Source organism: Trachypithecus francoisi, unplaced genomic scaffold, assembly GCF_009764315.1.
Source record: "Trachypithecus francoisi isolate TF-2019V2 unplaced genomic scaffold, Tfra_2.0 Lachesis_group9, whole genome shotgun sequence".
NCBI classification, from domain to species: Eukaryota; Metazoa; Chordata; class Mammalia; order Primates; family Cercopithecidae; genus Trachypithecus; species Trachypithecus francoisi.
In genome coordinates, this window is record NW_022681474.1 from 24,728,996 (window position 1) to 24,746,560 (window position 17,565).

At 35.9% G+C, this 17,565-nt stretch overlaps 1 protein-coding gene across 3 annotated transcripts in view; it reads left to right on the plus strand.

The window, feature by feature from the left end:
* SPAG6 (sperm associated antigen 6) overlaps positions 1 to 16,528 on the plus strand; it is a 64,057-nt gene extending 47,529 nt beyond the window's left edge. For 2 of the 3 annotated variants that reach the window (XM_033209841.1, XM_033209842.1), the window contains exons 9-11: positions 6,785 to 6,901; positions 10,633 to 10,778; positions 15,569 to 16,528. In XM_033209841.1, coding sequence (XP_033065732.1) covers positions 6,785 to 6,901; positions 10,633 to 10,778; positions 15,569 to 15,638 — 333 coding nt within the window. In that variant the 3' untranslated portion in view covers positions 15,639 to 16,528. The remainder of the gene's footprint in view (positions 1 to 6,784; positions 6,902 to 10,632; positions 10,779 to 15,568) is intronic. The other variant, XM_033209844.1, reaches the window with a different exon arrangement.
* Positions 16,529 to 17,565: the final 1,037 nt, after the last annotated feature.

The following is a 17,565-nucleotide window of genomic DNA, read 5'->3' on the forward strand; positions in this document are numbered from 1 at the left end:
TTAGGTTAATTAATAGAAATTAACTTCCTTCTGCCTATATTTAGTACAGTATTACTTTCAGGAAATACACTTAGTAGTAAGTTAAAAAGTTACCAATCATTATTCCATCAATAATCTTTTAAAGGCTTCAGGCCCATCCAAATATTTTATTGTAGAGATTTGATCATTCTTTTTTCTTTCCCCACGGTCTCTTGAATTCTATCAGCTGTTATTTTAAAGGGTGTAGAATAAACATCCATTCAAGCCTGTTCGATTTGACACCATCTCAGTAGGGAAAAGTGTATCCAAGAATGTCAAGAACTCTCTAATGGTATTTCTCATTTGTTACTCTATGGCAGCTTTCAAATTATAAGCCCATGTTGAAGTTCATTTTGTCCCAAAGGCATGTCAGCTTCTGTAAGCATTCTCTAATTGGTTTCCATGCAGGAGAACCAATGAGCAGTCTTTTGGAATTTCTCTTATGTTTTCTTTGGAGAAATAACTATTCAGACTCTTTGCTCATTTTAAATTGGGTTACTTATCTTTTTATTATTGAATTGTAAGAGTTCTTTGTATATTCTGGGTACAAGTTCTTATAAAATGTATGATTTCTCACATTCTATAGATTTTCTTACTATTTGCTCCCATGTTATTCCAAATCTCTTAATAAAAATGGAGAAGAATTTTTTTTCTAATAAGCTTATCTACATGTTTTGAAAATTTTGATTCAAATATATCTTTTTTTTTTTTTTTTTTTGAGACGGAGTCTGGCTCTGTCACCCAGGCTGGAGTGCAGTGGCGCGATTTCGGCTCACTGCAAGCTCCGCCTCCCGGGTTTACGCAATTCTCCTGGCTCAGCCTCCGGAGTAGCTGGGACTACAGGCGCCGCCACCACGCCCGGCTAATTTTTTGTATTTTTTTAGTAGAGACGGGGTTTCACCATGTTAGCCAGGATGGTCTCGATCTCCTGACCTCGTGATCCGCCCGTCTCGGCCTCCCAAAGTGCTGGGATTACAGGCTTGAGCCACCGCGCCCGGCCTCAAATATATCTTTATTTGTTTGGATTTAGAGGCATCATATTGAAATTTGGCATTGAATCAGCTCTTTCTAGTTATAAAACTATGTTTAAGATAATTATTTAATTATTCTGTTCCTATGGTAATAGTTGTTCCTCCTTCATTTTTTAGCAGCTTAATTGAGCTATAGTTCACATGCCATACCTTTATCCATTTAAAGTGTACCATTTAATGGTTTTGGGTATATTTACAGAATTGTGAAACCATCACCACTATCTAACTTTAGAATATTTTTATTCCCCACAAAAGAAATGCTACACATTAGCTGTGATTCTGTATCCCCTCTGCCTAGCCCTAGGCAACCATTAATTTACTGTCTCTATGAATTTTCCTCTTTTGGACATGTCATTTAATGGAGTTATACAACATATATAACCTTTTTAGAGATAGGGTTTCTTTCTGTTGCAGACTGGAGTGCAGTGGCATAATCATAACTCATTGCAGCCTTGAACTCCTGGGCCCAAGTGATCCTCCTGCCTTAGGCCCCCAACTAGCTAAGACTACAAGTGTGTACTGCCACATCTGGCTAATTAATTTTTTCTTTTTTGGAGAGACAGGGTCTCACTGTGTTGCCCAGGCTGGTCTTAAACTCCTGGCCTCAAGCAGTCCCTCCCTTGGCCTCCCAAAGCACTGGGATAAGAGGTGTGAGCCACCACACCTAGCCATGTGCCTGGCTTCTTTACTACTTAGTTGAAGTTTCACAGTTCATCCATGTTGTGGCATATATCAGTATTTTGTTCCTTTCCATTGCCAATACAATATTCTATTGTATTAATATGTCACATTTTGTTTATCCATTTACCAGCTGATGGATGCTGGATTATTTCTACTCTTGACTATTATGAATAACACTGTTATGAACATTATTGTAACAAGTTTTCATGTGGATGTGTGTTTTCATTTCTCTTGGGTATTTACCCAGGGATGAAATTGCTGGGTCAATGGATAACTCTGTTTAACATCTGGAGAAACTGCCCAACTGTTTTCCAGTGTACTACCAGCAAGGTAGTACATCTTTGCCAGCTCTTGTTATTATCTTTATTTTTGATTGTAGCCATCCTAGTGGGTTTGAATTGGTATCTCATTGTGGTTTTGACTTGCATTTGTCGAATGGCTAATGATGTTGAAAATCTTTTCATATACTTATTGGCTGTTCATACATCTTCTTTAGAGAGATGTCTATTCAGACCCTTTGCTCATTTTAAACTGGGTTATTTATCTTTTTATTATTGAGTTATAAGAGTTCTTTGTATATTCTGGATGCAAGATTTTATCAGATGTATGATTTACAAGTATTTTCTCACATACTATGGGTTGTCATATTTTCTTGATGATATTGTCTGCAGCACAAAAGTTTTAAATTTTAATTAAATTCAATTGATCGATTTTTGTTGTCGTTGCATGTGCCTTTTGTGTTGTATCTAAGAAGGCTTTGTCTAACCAAAGGTCATAAAGATTTACTCCTATGTTCCTCTTCATTTTAATAGCTGTTACTCTTTGGACCACAATGCTTTCAGAATAAAAATAACTTTCTGAAAAGATTTTTAAAAAAATTTTAAGCAGTTTTTCAAGATAATTGTATTAGCCTGTTCTCACACTGCTGTAAATAACTACTTGAGACTGTGTAATTGATGAAGAAAAGAAGTTTAATTGACTCACAGTTCTGTATATTGTAGAGGAAGCATGGCTGGGAGGCTTCATGAAACTTACAATCATGGAAGAAGGCTAAGGGGAAATAAGAATGTCTTCACATCACGGAGCAGGAGAGAGGGAGTGAAGGTGGAGGTGCTACACACTCTTAAACAAGCAGATCTCATGAAAACTCTGATATGGTTTGGCTCTGTGTCCCCACCCAAATCTCATTTTGAATTGTACTCCCATAATTCCCATGTGTTGTGGGAGGGACCCGGTGGGAGATAATTTGAATCATGGGGATGGTTTCCCCCATACTGTTCTTGTGGTAGGGATTAAATCTCATGATATCTGATGGTTTTATCAGGGGTTTCCACCGTTGCATCTTTCTCATTTTCTCTTGCCGCTGCCATGTAAGAAGTGCCTTTTGTCTCCTGCCATGATTCTGAGGCCTCCCCAGCCATGTGGAACTGTAACTCCAGTTAAACCTCTTTTTCTTCCCCATGTCGTGTATGTCTTTATCAGCTGCATGATAAAAGACTAATACAAACTCTACCATGAGACAGCACTAGGGGGAGGGTGCTAAAGCATCAGAAGCCACCCCCATGATCCAATCACCACCCACCAGGCCCCACCACTGATAGCAGGCCACACCATTGATAAGGTTTACTCTCTAACACTGGGAGCAAGCCACACCAATAATCCATTAAGGAAAGCAACAATGAGTAATTTTTGGTATTCTTCCACTTTTCAGTGAAAAGCAGTTGAAATTGTGTTGGTTTCCCATAGTATTGTCAATTTTATTTTGTTAATTGCTATTTTTATGCGTAGTGTTAAGAGGTAAAAAATAGTGTTGTTATTTACTGTGGTTTTTCCAATAGCCCGAATCAGGGAGGATACAGTCAGTTTTTAGAAATGACAGAAAAATGAATGAATTTGGAACTGTAGATGCTATGCTAGTTAATAAGGAAACCAGGCTCAAACCCTCAGAATGCCCTCAATAGATAGCTCAGGATTCCTTCTCTGACATCATCATATATTGTGTCTAAGGATAAACATTAACTACTAAATGCAGTGACAATTAGCAAAATTTATAATCTGTTATTCATTAGCCCAAGGTAAGATATTACTTGATTTACTGAGTTAGGTAAATAGGAGAGGTTTTTGTTGTTGTTGTTGTTTTTGTTTTTGAGACAGAGTCTCCCTCTGTCACCCAGGCTGGAGTGCGGTGGTGCAATCTCGGCTCACTGAAACCTCTGCCTCCTGGGTTCACACCATTCTTCTGCCTCAGCCTCCTGAGTAGCTGGGACTACAGGTGCCTGCCACCATGCCCGGCTAATTTTTTGTGTTTTTAGTAGAGACAGGGTTTCACCATGTCAGCCAGGATGGTCTCCATCTCCTGACCTCGTGATCCACCCGCCTCGGCCTCCCAAAGTGCTGGGAATAGACGTGAGGCACCGCGCCTGGCTGGGAGAGTTTTTTTGGCCCCATAAAATTTCTGTACAATTCATAGTATGGAGTTGTAAGAGCTATTTTATTTTGCTCACAGCCATAAACAACCAATCATAATGCATATCTTCTAGAAGGTAACGAATCTTAAAACCAACATGTGACATGATCTTGTATGTAGAAAATCCTAAGGAATTCACACACATGGACACACACACACACGCATGCACACACACACACACACACACACAAATCATAGAACTAATAAGAGTTCAACAAAGTCATGGGATACAAGATCAATATACAAAAATCAATTGTATTTTCTTTTTTGAGACAGGGTCTCACTCTGTTGCCCAGGCTGGAGTGCACTGGTGCAATCTCAGCTTACTACAACCTTCACCTCCCAGGTTCAAGTGATTCTTGTGCCTCAGCCTCCTGAGTAGCTGGGACTATAGGCACCCACCACCATACCGGGCTAATTTTTGTATTTTTAGTAGAGACAGGGTTTCACCATGTTGGCCAGGCTGGTCTCGAACTCCTGACCTCAGGTGATCCACCTCCCTTGGCCTCCCAAATTGCTGAGATTCCAGGCCTGAGCCACTGTGCCCGGCTGAGTTTAAGTCTTTTTAACAACTTTATTGAGATATAATTTACATACCATACATTCACTCATTTTAGGTACACAATTAAATGATTTTTAGTAAATTTACAGAATTGTGCAACCATCTTCACAATCAAATTTCAAAATATTTTCATCATCCCAGAAGGAAGCCTTATGCCCATTTGTAGTCACTCCCTCTTCCTCCTCTCAATTATACCTGCCAGCTCCAGACAACTATAATCTACTTTCTGTCTTTCTAAATTTGACTTTTCTGGACAATCCATATAAATGAAATTATACAGTATGTGAACTTTTGTGCCTGGTATCTTTCACTAAGGGTACCATTTGTGAGGTTCGTTCCTGTTGTTGCATGCGTCAGTACTTCTTTCCTTTTCATTGTCAAATAGACATGTAAACAAAGTCTTAAATAACTAGGATTTCTATTATGCTGGATAATACAGCTGATTATGAATTATGATATACATTTCTATCTAGAAGAATGTAATCATAAGCTGATTATATTTCTTCCACATGAAAGATAGTAAAGCTCAGTGAATTTCTAGTGTCATTGGACTCTTTTCTACAGTTCTTGATTAATAACAACACATCAACTTAGAACTACTAGAATAAGGGTGTCTTTATTGTACAGTGTATGTGATTTCTGCTACACTGTTCAAGGACATTTTCACTGATAACAGTGAAGTTAAATTTGTTAGCTTGCTAAGATTACCATGATTTAAGATAGTTCCCAAGTATATTGGGAATTGAGAGTTTAATTCCAACTTACATTATACTACTTGTGGGAAAAAGCTGAGCTGCATATTTTACATTCCTTGTTTTATTTAATCTAATTTGTAAAACAGTGTTTGAGGATAAATGTGTCAAGCAATAAGAGGCTGTGCAAGACTGCTTAGCCTGGGTCTCCAGGAAACCTTAAATTCAAGAGATTCTTTACTAATAACAAACCTGTGATAAAGTTTTGCTGAATCGATTCATCCATTATAAAGTTCATGATGTGAAAATCACAATGCTCCTTGACATTTCAAGAGCATTGCAAAATAATAGCAAAACAATATGGTGATCTCAGAAGATCAGGTTGGGTAAGGCCTCAGAGAAAGAATAGGTGAAGAGAAAAGCCATAAGGGAGCACTGAAGCACAAAACCTCAGTCAAGCAGATGTGGAATTCTAGTGGAAAGTAGCTGGAGACAAACCCAATTGTGAAGCTTTCCAACTGAAGGGGACAGCCTTTAAGACAAAGAAAATGAACCACAACTAGCCATGGCCTGAGGGCTGGCTGCCATGATGTGCTGCAGCCCCATCAGGGCCCTTCTCCACTTGTGGCAAGGGTCAGCACCACATGATGTCACCTTGAAATATGGAGTGCAGGGGGGGTAGAAATGGTATATATGGTACATATTCTTCTGCTTGTGGGTGATACACTCCCTACTGTTGAGATCTTTTCTCTGCAGTTGAGTAGATCCTATCTGTTTTGCTTCTGTGAAGGGGGAAATGTCTACCCAGGAGCTATAGCAGCACCTCTGCAAATGCTCATTGAATAATGCACCCTGTAGCCATTTTGACTGCCTATGTGTAAGCCATGAAATCATGGAGAATATAGAAAGCCTGATAATGACATTCTTCATAAAACTAAATTATTTTCTTGTATTTGTTGATAAGTAGAAATGGGATGTATTAGTTATCTCAGTTTCCTGTATACAAATTTTTACTCTAATATAGTATATATTAATTTATAGTCTGTAACTTTGTGCTTTATAATTTTAATTTTCTTCTAGGTATTTTAAGAGCTCAGTAATACACTTTACATTTTAAGGCTGAACACAAAGACAACTTGTAGGATATTCTATGATAAAACCAATCAAAGCAGGAGTTTTTTTTTTTTCTTGACAATAATTTTAAAAAATGAAACAACTGCAGCTTAGACCAGGAAATTGATTTTATTTTCAAATTCCTGTAATGTGAGATTTGAATTCTTGCCGAGGTTTCATTGATTACTTACTTATATATACATCTGCTTTGTATTTCAAGAGTAAAAAAGCCATAAAGAGTATCCTGCAAAAATGCACTTACTTACCAGCCCTTGAACCATTTCTATATGATGCTCCTCCCAATATTCTGAAGCATGTGGTTGGACAGTTCAGTAAGGTAAGAAATGGCAGCCTCTAAGGGGAGGAAGAAAATCAAAATGATTTGTTAAGTTATTTTTATTTTTTTCTGTTGGGTCAGTAGCTTTTTCTGTAAGACAGGGTCATGGTTTTACTGCTTAACTCTCACCAAGCTGTATGGACAGGGAAGTTACCTTAACAAAATTCACATGTAAATAAAACACTTTCTTCATCCTCACATTTTCCTCAAAGCCTCTACTGTCTTTTTAACTGTTCCCAGAAAATAAAAATCTCATAATATAGATAATTTATATTGATAAGTGACTTTTAGTAATCTTTCTAGTGTCTTTCATCTCACTCACCTGGGAATACTGCAAAGATCATAAAGAGAAAAGGAAAAAGGTTTCTGAGCCACTGAAACATCTTTCACAAAGTTCATGTGCTTTACTGGAGATGTTCTCAGACAGTCATTTGGAGCACATTGACTTATTTTATGAACAATTTTAACAAATATAGCTGTCATATTTCTTAGATTAGATTGTTGCAGATTAAATGATAGTAAATGGTAGTAAGGTAGAAAGGTCAAGCTGCTAGAAGTGGGCACAGCCAGCAGAGCTGATTACCAATAGCAAAGGATAAAAGAAAATGACTCTATTACCACAGACACTGATAGTCAGGATGGTGACCCTAAGCTGTCAAGAGCTGGCTAAATTATGCTCAGTGAATTTGGCTTAGGAAAATGGGGTCTGTGCAAGTAGTAGCCCATGGTGGTTATGAGCTCAGGTTCTGAACTGGAGTACCTGGAGTTCCCACTTACCAGCTCTATAATTCTTTAACAAAATATTGACCTCTCTAAACCTTAGTTTGGTTACCCATAAAATGTAAATAATTAGAGTACTTATTTCATAGGGTCATTGTAAAGAGTAAATGAGATATTATTGTTATGTTAAGCATTTAGCTCAATCCCAGGCACATATTAAACACTCAAAAGAACAAAAACAACCAAAGAGTTGTATTTAAGAAATAAAACGTGCAAGTGGGTCAGGCTAATTTAAAAGATTTTTTTAAAAAATGAATGGGGGGTGGCAAATTCATTTGAATAGTCAGTTATAATGTTATATAAATGAGAAATTACTATTCATATACTATGTTTCTACAAATAATGAACAAAAACTATGTATTGTTATAACTTTTAAAGTAGTCCCTACAAATAAGTTTGTCTAGTTTTAGGTCTCCATCTGAAAGATAGAATCTGCTAACAGCCTTCAGTTCTCTCAACTCTGTTCATGACCTCCAACAGTGTAACCGGCCCTTAAGTGCCAGAGCCACAGGAAAGTAGAAGTTTCACATTGCTGAAGCCACTCACCCAGGCAGGATACAGTTCTGTGTATCAAACACCTATGTCCTTTCTTCCTCCTTCCAAGAAAATGACCTCCCCCTCTTAGTTATATGGGATGTGGGAGATATAATGGCATGCCCTCTTGACAAACCAACTAAATAACCAAATAATGCAGAGAAAAGACTAAATTACCGCAAGGGAAATTGGTCAATTTCTTTCTTTCTTTCTTTTTTTTTTTTTTTTGTACTTTTGGGTGCTAAGAAAGTGACCAGCTAATTTGGTCATCTAAGAGTGATAAGAGATCAGGACTGAGTAGATCATCAACAGACAGAGTCATCTGTTCTTGAACTGGGTAATTGACATTATTTCTGAAAGTTTCATTTTGTAGTTTAATCTTTTAGGCTAGTGAGTGAGATATTCTGGTTTTATTGAAGTAGCTATGAAAGTAAACACTAACCTACATTAAGAGTTCAAAATACGTAAAACCAGTGGGATGTGTGGAAGTTAGCCCCAAGATAAAATAAATACAGTACCTGTATCATATACACTTATAAATGTGCCTTCAGGAATATTTTCTTAATCGAAAGATACCAAAGTACTAAAAAGAGATGATAAAGCAAGGTAGAAGGTGAAAAGGTACTGAAGTAGCTAGGGACAGAGATAGAAAGTAATGAAAATTCTCCAGGCCAAACGAAATATGTAAAACCAATATATTTATGGATTATTACGTTTTTTACAAATACATACTAGTGCAATCTTTTATTGTCTGTTGATTTATATTATTGTTCTATTAACAAGATCCTTTTGTGGTTTTAATTATTTATTAAATGCCTACATGTACTCAGCTCTCTGTTGAGCACTGGGGAACAGACAAAAAAGATTAAGTTGTTCTTCAGGGAACTTTATAATGTAGCTGAGGAGAGCAGACAAAATAATTAGAAAACATTTCAATGTACTAGAGTTGGAGATAAACTTTTTTAAAAGAAGGAATGAGTGAATGTAGTCTGAAATGTTCAGATAGGGCTTCAATGGAGGAAGGACAAGTAAAAGGAGCTGGTCTCCTTGCAGAAGGAACAAGATGGGAAAAAAGGGTATTTCTGTCAGAGGGATAGTAGCAGTGACCAAGGAAGAGCGCACCACATTGTGAGTCCACCCCTTCCCTAGGACCTTCCTAGTCTGGTCAGTCTTTGTTTTTTTTTTTGTCTCTCATAATAAATTTCTTCATTTCCACTGGCTTTTTCCTGTCAACATGCAAACGTGCTCAAGTCTCCTTGATCCCAAGATCAAAACCTGCAACATCTTTAGCCTTTAGTTCTATCCTACCTCGGTCTACTGATTACCTCTGTTTTTCTGAAACTTTAAAGTTTGTCTTGACTTCCTTACTTGGGACACTTTCCTCAGCTGCTGATAACCTGGCTTCCTCAACTTCCCCTCCACAGACAGCTGCCTTTACTCAAGTCTTCAGCACCTTTCTGCACTGTCAGATCCAGTGATGACTTGTTTTTTAGTTTTCATTGGTTGCTTTAAGAAACTTTCTCTTGGATTTATTGATTCCTTACATTTCTGGTCTTCTGTCTCTCTAACATTTCAGTCTCCTTTCTCTGCCTACACTTTAGTATATTTATTCATTTGTTAAACATTTGTCAAACCTCTGTTAGGTACCAGGCTAGAGGGAAATGAATGAATGAAGTCAAGTATAGTTTCTGCCTTCAGTGACATTGTGACAGACATATAATGCATAATTAAAAATTAAAATTAAAATATTGTGTGGTATTTAGGTATTATGTTGTAAGCACACGGATGGTGGTTTGACAGAATGCTGACAGAAGAGAAGGACTCAACTCATCCTGGGATAAAGGGATAGGGGCTTCCAGAGAAGGATTCTTAAAGGAGGTGACATGAGCTAAATCTTAAAAGATGACTAAGAGCTAACCAAGCATAACGGGAGAGGTTTGTGGAGTGTGGAAAGCCATTTTAGGAAGAGGTAACAGCATGGGCAAAGGCAAGAGATGGCACAGCATGCATGCTGTGATGTTACTGAAACAATATTTAGGATGGAGAGTAGTGGTGGCTGGAGAGGTATTTAGGAGCTGGGTCCCAGAGGACCCTTTGTGCCTTGTTAAGGAGCTTGCCTTTAAATTCTCAGGGAGCAGAGAGACCTTGAATGGTGTAAGCTTTGTATTTTACATCTGTGAGTGGATCTCCGTTGCCTTTGCCCATGTTCATTGCCTTTATTTCATTTCTTTAGCCTAAAAATTAACACATTCTAAAAAGAGCACATTTCACTTCAAATCAGCAGCAGATTTGGCTCATGATGTTATAGGTGTATTGGGTATAAATTCTCCTTTACATTTTCTTACATACATTATTGCTTCTCAATAGTAATAATCTAACTTGGAAAAGCTGACATTTTATGTGCTTCACTTTGCAAGGTGCTGCCGCATGATAGCAAAGCTCGACGACTTTTCGTAACAAGTGGTGGCCTTAAAAAAATTCAAGAGATAAAAGCAGAATCTGGTTCTCTCCTTCAAGAATACATCAACAGTATTAACAATTGTTACCCAGAGGAAATAGTGAGGTAGGGAAAATGGACTTTGAAACGTTCAATATTAGAATATAGTTTTTCTGTCTTCAAATCTAGGTTTTATATCCATTGTGTCAAAATGTGGACTTTGAAATACGATGTGAGGCCAATATGTACCTTTATTCCTCTCTTGATCTCTTCCCCCTGCCAAATTAATTAATGATCTGACAGACACACACATTTCCAATTCAAACTGGAATGTCATCAAAGACATTTTTGTGCTAATTTAACACATGCTTTACTAAAGAGTACCCAAATATAGAGTTCAAAGTAACCAGTTTTTAAATTGTGAATACCTGATTATAAAAGGCCTATAGATTCTGATTTTCATAGTTCCCTGCATATTAAACAGATGTTGAGTAACAAAAAAAAGTTACTATCTAAATGCAAAAAAACCCCAAAATAATGTTTATGATGTGCAGGTACTTCAGAGTAAGATAGCAAGATGCTATTTTCAAGATTAATAAAAAGATTCATTTTTAAATGAAGTTGATTTGCAGAGCATTCAGCCTAAGCCTCAGTCCTTGTAAACCTAAAGGAGAACTATTCTACTAAACTCAAAATAAATAAAAGCAAAGCTACCAAAAAAAGATAGAATGATTTAAGCAACTGACTCTTTAAAAATGCCCCCAAGGCATGCAGGATAAAGACATATTTATGTTTTCTAATCCTACATTTATTTCTTATTTTCTTTGATTAATGTTGGAAAATATAAATTCTAATTTTTAAAACTTACATGCTGTAACATATACTTACATAAGTTGCAACATGTCTGTTGATTCTTCCTATTTAATATCAATAGTGTTTAATACATATGGTAACATTAATTTTAAAAGCACAAAAGCAATTTTAAGATTAACATTTGTTTTCTATCCACATATTTTTACCCAGTAAATTCTTCCCAGAGTTGCAAGTTTGTGCACTTTTAGGAAGTTTATGAGAACTCCTTGACCAAAAGAGTTCCAATAAGTCAGTTTTGAAATATTAATATATATGATACATTAAAGCAGTGATATATCATAACATGTATAATTTGTCTACATATACAAATTTATTTATATTTATTTTTTTGAGAGGGAGTTTCGCTCTGTCTCCAAACCGGAGTGCAGTAGCACGATCTTGGCTCACTGAGATCTCTGCCTCCTGGGTTCAAGCTATTCTCCTGCCTCAGCCTCCCAAGTAGCTGGGACTACAGGTGTGCGCCACCACTCCCAGCTAATTTTTTGTAGTTTTAGTAGAGACAGGGTTTCCCTATGTTGGCCAGGATGGTCTAGCTCTTTTGACCTTGTGATCCACCCACCTTGGTCTCCCAAAGTGCTGGGATTATAGGCGTGAGCCACTATACCATACCTGGCCACAAATGTGTATTTTAAAAGTTTGTGTAACATAAAATGTGTAAAACCGTTAAATGAAGGAAATATTAAAATCTTTTATGAAGAAAATAAAATTAATTTTTATACATGGAATATATGTCCCTTCAGGAAGAATGGTATTTTATATAAGTTTAAGGTAACTTTCAATGCAATTTTGTCGCGAACAAAGTTATAGAAAGATGCGGAAAAAAAAAAAACAAAAAAAACTAAAGTGTCCCCAGAAGGAATGACCTATTAGAATCAACCAATGGTAAGGTGCTTTGTTGAAGAGAAGTCTTTTTCCCACATTTTTGAAGGCATATTTTAATTGAGCACCAGGAAAAACAGCCAACTCCCATCACATTAGAAATTCATCTAGTGCCTTGTCAGAATACTATTGTAAATTTTTAACTGCTCCAATTCTGTGGGCTGAGATTTTATTTTTAAAATTGGCTAATTATCATAAAGAATTTTGGTTACCTAACTAATATTTTCAAATTTCTGATATATATATATTTTACCCACACAGGGCAAGTAGGAAAACCTCAGTTATGTCTTAAAACATTAGGTTCTATAAAATGGTATTTTATAGACATCTTGGAAATGTCCTTCTATGAAAATAGACAAATATAATCTCAAAATAGTTTTATTTTTACAATTACGTAATTCTCAAGAATCACTTGGTGACAACTATTTTAGAATTAATTATCCTTTGTAAGACAGTTTATACATCTTACACTGGTACATTCATCTGTTACTAACCTAGACATTTGTTTCATATTGCCTTCTGATTTAGTAATCTTTAATTTTTTTAATAAAGAAAGGTAGGTAAATGAGAGGAAAGGGGTCTGGACTAGACATTAGAAGACCTAAGTTCTGGGCCTGGCTCACTCCACAGCCATAAGGTGTTTTTGAACTCATTTTTCTTCAAAATTTCTGCCTCAGCTGGGGTGGGGAAGCAGCTTTGGGGCAACATCTAATTTGAGGGGGCGGAGATATGGACACAGTCTGCCATTCAGCATATTTCTGGTATCATAACAGTATAATAATAGCCCCAATTCTCTGTGGGTCTAGGATAAGGTCAATTCGCTTACATTCTTAAAGGCCATTTAGAGGTAAGTTGGGATAGCCGTGTTTGCTGGCCAGAGGGAAGGAATTTCCTGGTCTTATCTAGAGGCTCATTTTCTTTCCAAAGGAGTAAGCTAAGAGCTCAGGCTTAGGTGTCAAACAGACCTTAATTCCTTTCTCAGTTATAACTACTTACTATAACTAACTATTACCTTGAAGATAATAGTTAACCCTTTTAGCCACAGTTTCTGCATCTGTACAAGGTGATTAAAGATAATTACCTATTTCATATAGTTAGAATTAAATGAGAAAATGCTTAGCCAAAGGGCTACATGTGGCTACTGAGGACTAGAAAAATGGCTATTATGTCTATTAAACTGAATTTTTAATACTGAATTTAAAATTTAAAAACCGACACTTGATTCAGTTATTGGAAAACTTTTAGATATGTTGGGAACAACTTGTGAGTCTATTTTTTCAACTGCAAATTTTATATAATCCAAATACAGACATACTAGCCTTTTTTAAAAAAATTAATTTATATTTTTGAGATGGAGTTTCACTCTTGTTGCCCAGGCTAGAGTGCAATGGCATGATCTCGGCTCACTGCAACTGCCACCTCCAGGGTTCAAGCGATTCTCCTGCCTCAGCTTCCCGAGTAGCTGGGATTACAGGCATGCACCACCATTCCCAGCTAATTTTGTATTTTTAGCACAGACAGGGTTTCGCCATGTTGGTCAGGCTGGTCTCGAACTCCTGACCTCAGGTGTTCCACCCTCCTCAGCCTCCCAAAGTGCTGGGACTACAGGTGTGAGCCACTGCGCCCGGCCCATACTAGCCATTTTTCTAGTCCTCAGTAGCTGGTGGCTCCCATTCAGTCTACATGTAGTTGGTGGCTCCCATATTTAACATGGTAATAACAATTATTATTAATCTAATATCAATGATAACATCATTATATCAATACTAAGAATACTATATTATGAAATATGTAAAATATTAATGTAGTATGGTAAATTAAATATTTATCACATTAAAATATAAAATTTATTAATATTTAAATTAAAATGTTAAAATTTTAAAGATATTTAAAAATCTACCTCTCGAATTCATATTATCTGGTGTCTGATACATTTGAAGGCCTAGGAAGGTAAAGTCTGCTTTAAAAGTTTTGACTAACTCAGAGAAGAAACAGTTGTGAATTTCTCAGTGTAAGAATACTTCGAAGAAACCCACTGTAGAAAGACAATTTTTTCAAGAGTAAGAGACTGTTAGAGGAGAAACATTCTTTCAGGTAGCTTTTTGGGTGTGTACATAAGTATCTGTTTATGTATGCCTATAAGCACACTACTAAGAAAATACAGCTATATTTTTTTTTGGTCCACCTTAACTTGATAAATTGTGGAAGGAATTTTAGTGTAATATAAATTATGAGTTTTTAGGTCAAGCATCTGGGCATAGATAAAGATAACTAACAAAAGGCAAAGCAAGTCTCTAATATTAGGTTTTATCTGGAGAAAATGCCTTCAGAAGCTTAATCATTTTGAGTAATTTGAGAATTTTTGAATTATACTTTATAAATTTTTAAAAATTATTCTAGAATGCCTGCTAAATTTTATTTGACATTCATTTATCTGCATGTAAATTATTTCCATGACATATTAAGCATCTCACAATTGATTGATCCACATATTTAATACTTTATACTAAATCTTGTATAAAATGTTCAATTTATGAACGTAAATGTATAGTACTATAGATGCCCAAGAACTATTAATAGTAAAAATGATTAATTTCATAGGTTTGTGTAATACAAGTATTTGTAAATAGTTTTTTGAAATTATATTTTATTAAATAGTTTTTCAATATGAATTATACTCCCAGAAATTTTTGTTTTCCTAGGTGACCAGATCTGATTAAAACCCATGCTGAGAATGACCTCTAAGGCAGTTAGAATGCAGAAGTTGATTAGTAACAATAGACTGTGTAGTCTAACTTATGAAAAAAATCTATTAGCTATGATCCTTAAAGCAACATTAGCCACTTGATATGATTAAAATGAAGTCTCTGTAATAAAATATTGTCACTGGATTGAAGATTCTTGTTTGGAAAATGTTCCCATTTGCCATTACATTTATATCCCTTAAATGTTTTGCTACTTCTCTAGCACAGTTTTATGAATTTGTATTCTCTTCCTGGATAGCCTCTAACTTTATGCACAAAGCGTTACTGGAGCATAATTATTCAGAGTGTATTTGAGATTTCACTCACAGGATTATTTCAGATCAATCCCCTATACTGCATCTTATGTGCCTGCTGTGTTGATCATTTCACAAGCGTTTAATGGAGTATTTTCTTTTTCAGGTATTATTCCCCTGGATATTCAGATACACTTCTGCAGAGGGTGGACAGCTATCAACCACTGAATAACTAAGCAAAGTTATATTTTGATACTCAAATTCACAGCAGAGTAGTTATGAGTAACAGTAATTTAATCTTTCTAAATATTTGAACTAAGTATATTCTAGATTTATTTAATGGGAAATACCTTTAGATAATATTTTCTAAATTTATGTAATACTTTAAACATTAGTAGCTTGAATATATGAAGAACTATTCATGGTCATTCGCATGCATAGGACTTGCTCTAAAAGTAGATTTTAAAAACACATTAAAGGGTTTTAAGGCATTTATTGCATGCAGACACCGCCAATGAGATATAGATAAGCGATGGCATTCAAAAACCCTAGATTATTCTAGCTAATTCGTCATAGACATAGGCAAGGAAAGCTGGCTTGCTAACTATATAGTAGGATACAGAAGAGAAATCTTTGAAAGAGAAAACTGATGACATATACAGGGCACTTGAAGGAGACTCTGATGCTAGTTACATAAGTGCATTAACTTAAGACACAGACTGTGTGGGTAACCTGTTAGGTTTTGCCAAGTTTAGGAAGAATTTACTCCTCTTTATCACAAGTTTTCCAAAATCCCTTCCCCACCCTATCTAAAGTGTTCCTTACCTTTCATGGGGCCAGTGAGGGTAGAATTCAGAATAAAGAGTTATACTCCTGCATACATGCTCTCCTTCTCATTGAAAGGTTTCTTAGTCTAGCTCTGCTCATGAATAAACAAAGAAGCAGGCATGTAAAATGGATCCTTGTCCTAGTTTCACTTTTCCAAGTTTCAAAAATCGTATTTTCAGGTATTTAAGGAATAATTTGAAGATAATACCATCAGGCTCAGACTTCAACATGCATTTTCACTTAGGAAGCGGTAAACGGGTGAAAGAGGGTTTCAATAAAATTTTAAATAAAAACAGCATTACAATTGTCCTTTTCATTTTTCCTATCCAGTGTGTTACTGACCTTGGGGAATATGTGATTGGATTTATGGGTCTTGATTAGTTGCTGTGTGTGTGTCTTTTGCTTTAAAGGGATATTACTTCTGCTGCTGTCTCCTGGAGGAGGTGAGTGGTAACCCCCACAGCCCTTAGGCCACGGTGTTTCCAGTCTGACTCTGTTTTCAGGTTACCTTCTTGGACTCTCTCTCTCTCTTTTTTTTTTTTTTTTTTTTTTTTCATGCAAAAGGAGCTACCCATTTGTTTTTTGTGTTTTCTGGATTCATCTCTGTCATCATTATTTCCTAACAGTGCATAACTTTGTTGCATCTTTTAAAACTTCATAATACCCAAGATTACCCCATTTCGTTTTGCCTTATATCCAGCTAAGATTGTTGGTGATTTCATTTTTTTAAATACTTCCTTGGGCCTATTTTGTTTCCTTGCAGCACTTTCTTTGACCTGTTGAATAGGAAAATGTAATTTGTATTCCCAGTTTTATAGCTTTCCTTTCTTTCCTTCATGCCTACACAGTCTGTCTTATTAATCTTTTAATTGGAGAAAATAAAAGTAGTTTTTATCTTTCTTCATTAGGGCTATTCTTAAATGTGTTGGTAATGACAAATTAGTTTATCTGGGTAAAAACCACCTCAGATATTGTTGGAATGTCAAATTTCCTAGTTGAAGTTTTTCACTTCATAGATAATTTCATACTTATCAAATAGTACTAAACAAATAAGTAATAAAATACTTAATAGTGTTCAGATGGGTGTTATAATCTGACCATATGCATTGTGGAAAATTTATGCTATGAAATGTTTCTTGACATAAAACAGTAAACAGAATGAAACTTTACTTTTTGAAAAGTGTGTTGTGAGATTTAAAAAAATATATAAAAACAAAATCTTTTTCATTTGTCATAGGGCAAAAATAATGCCTGTTATTAATGATATCCACTGCTATTTTTCACCCCCATGTGAATTTTGTCAATTTCAATTCCCTGTGCAAACAAACCCCTGTC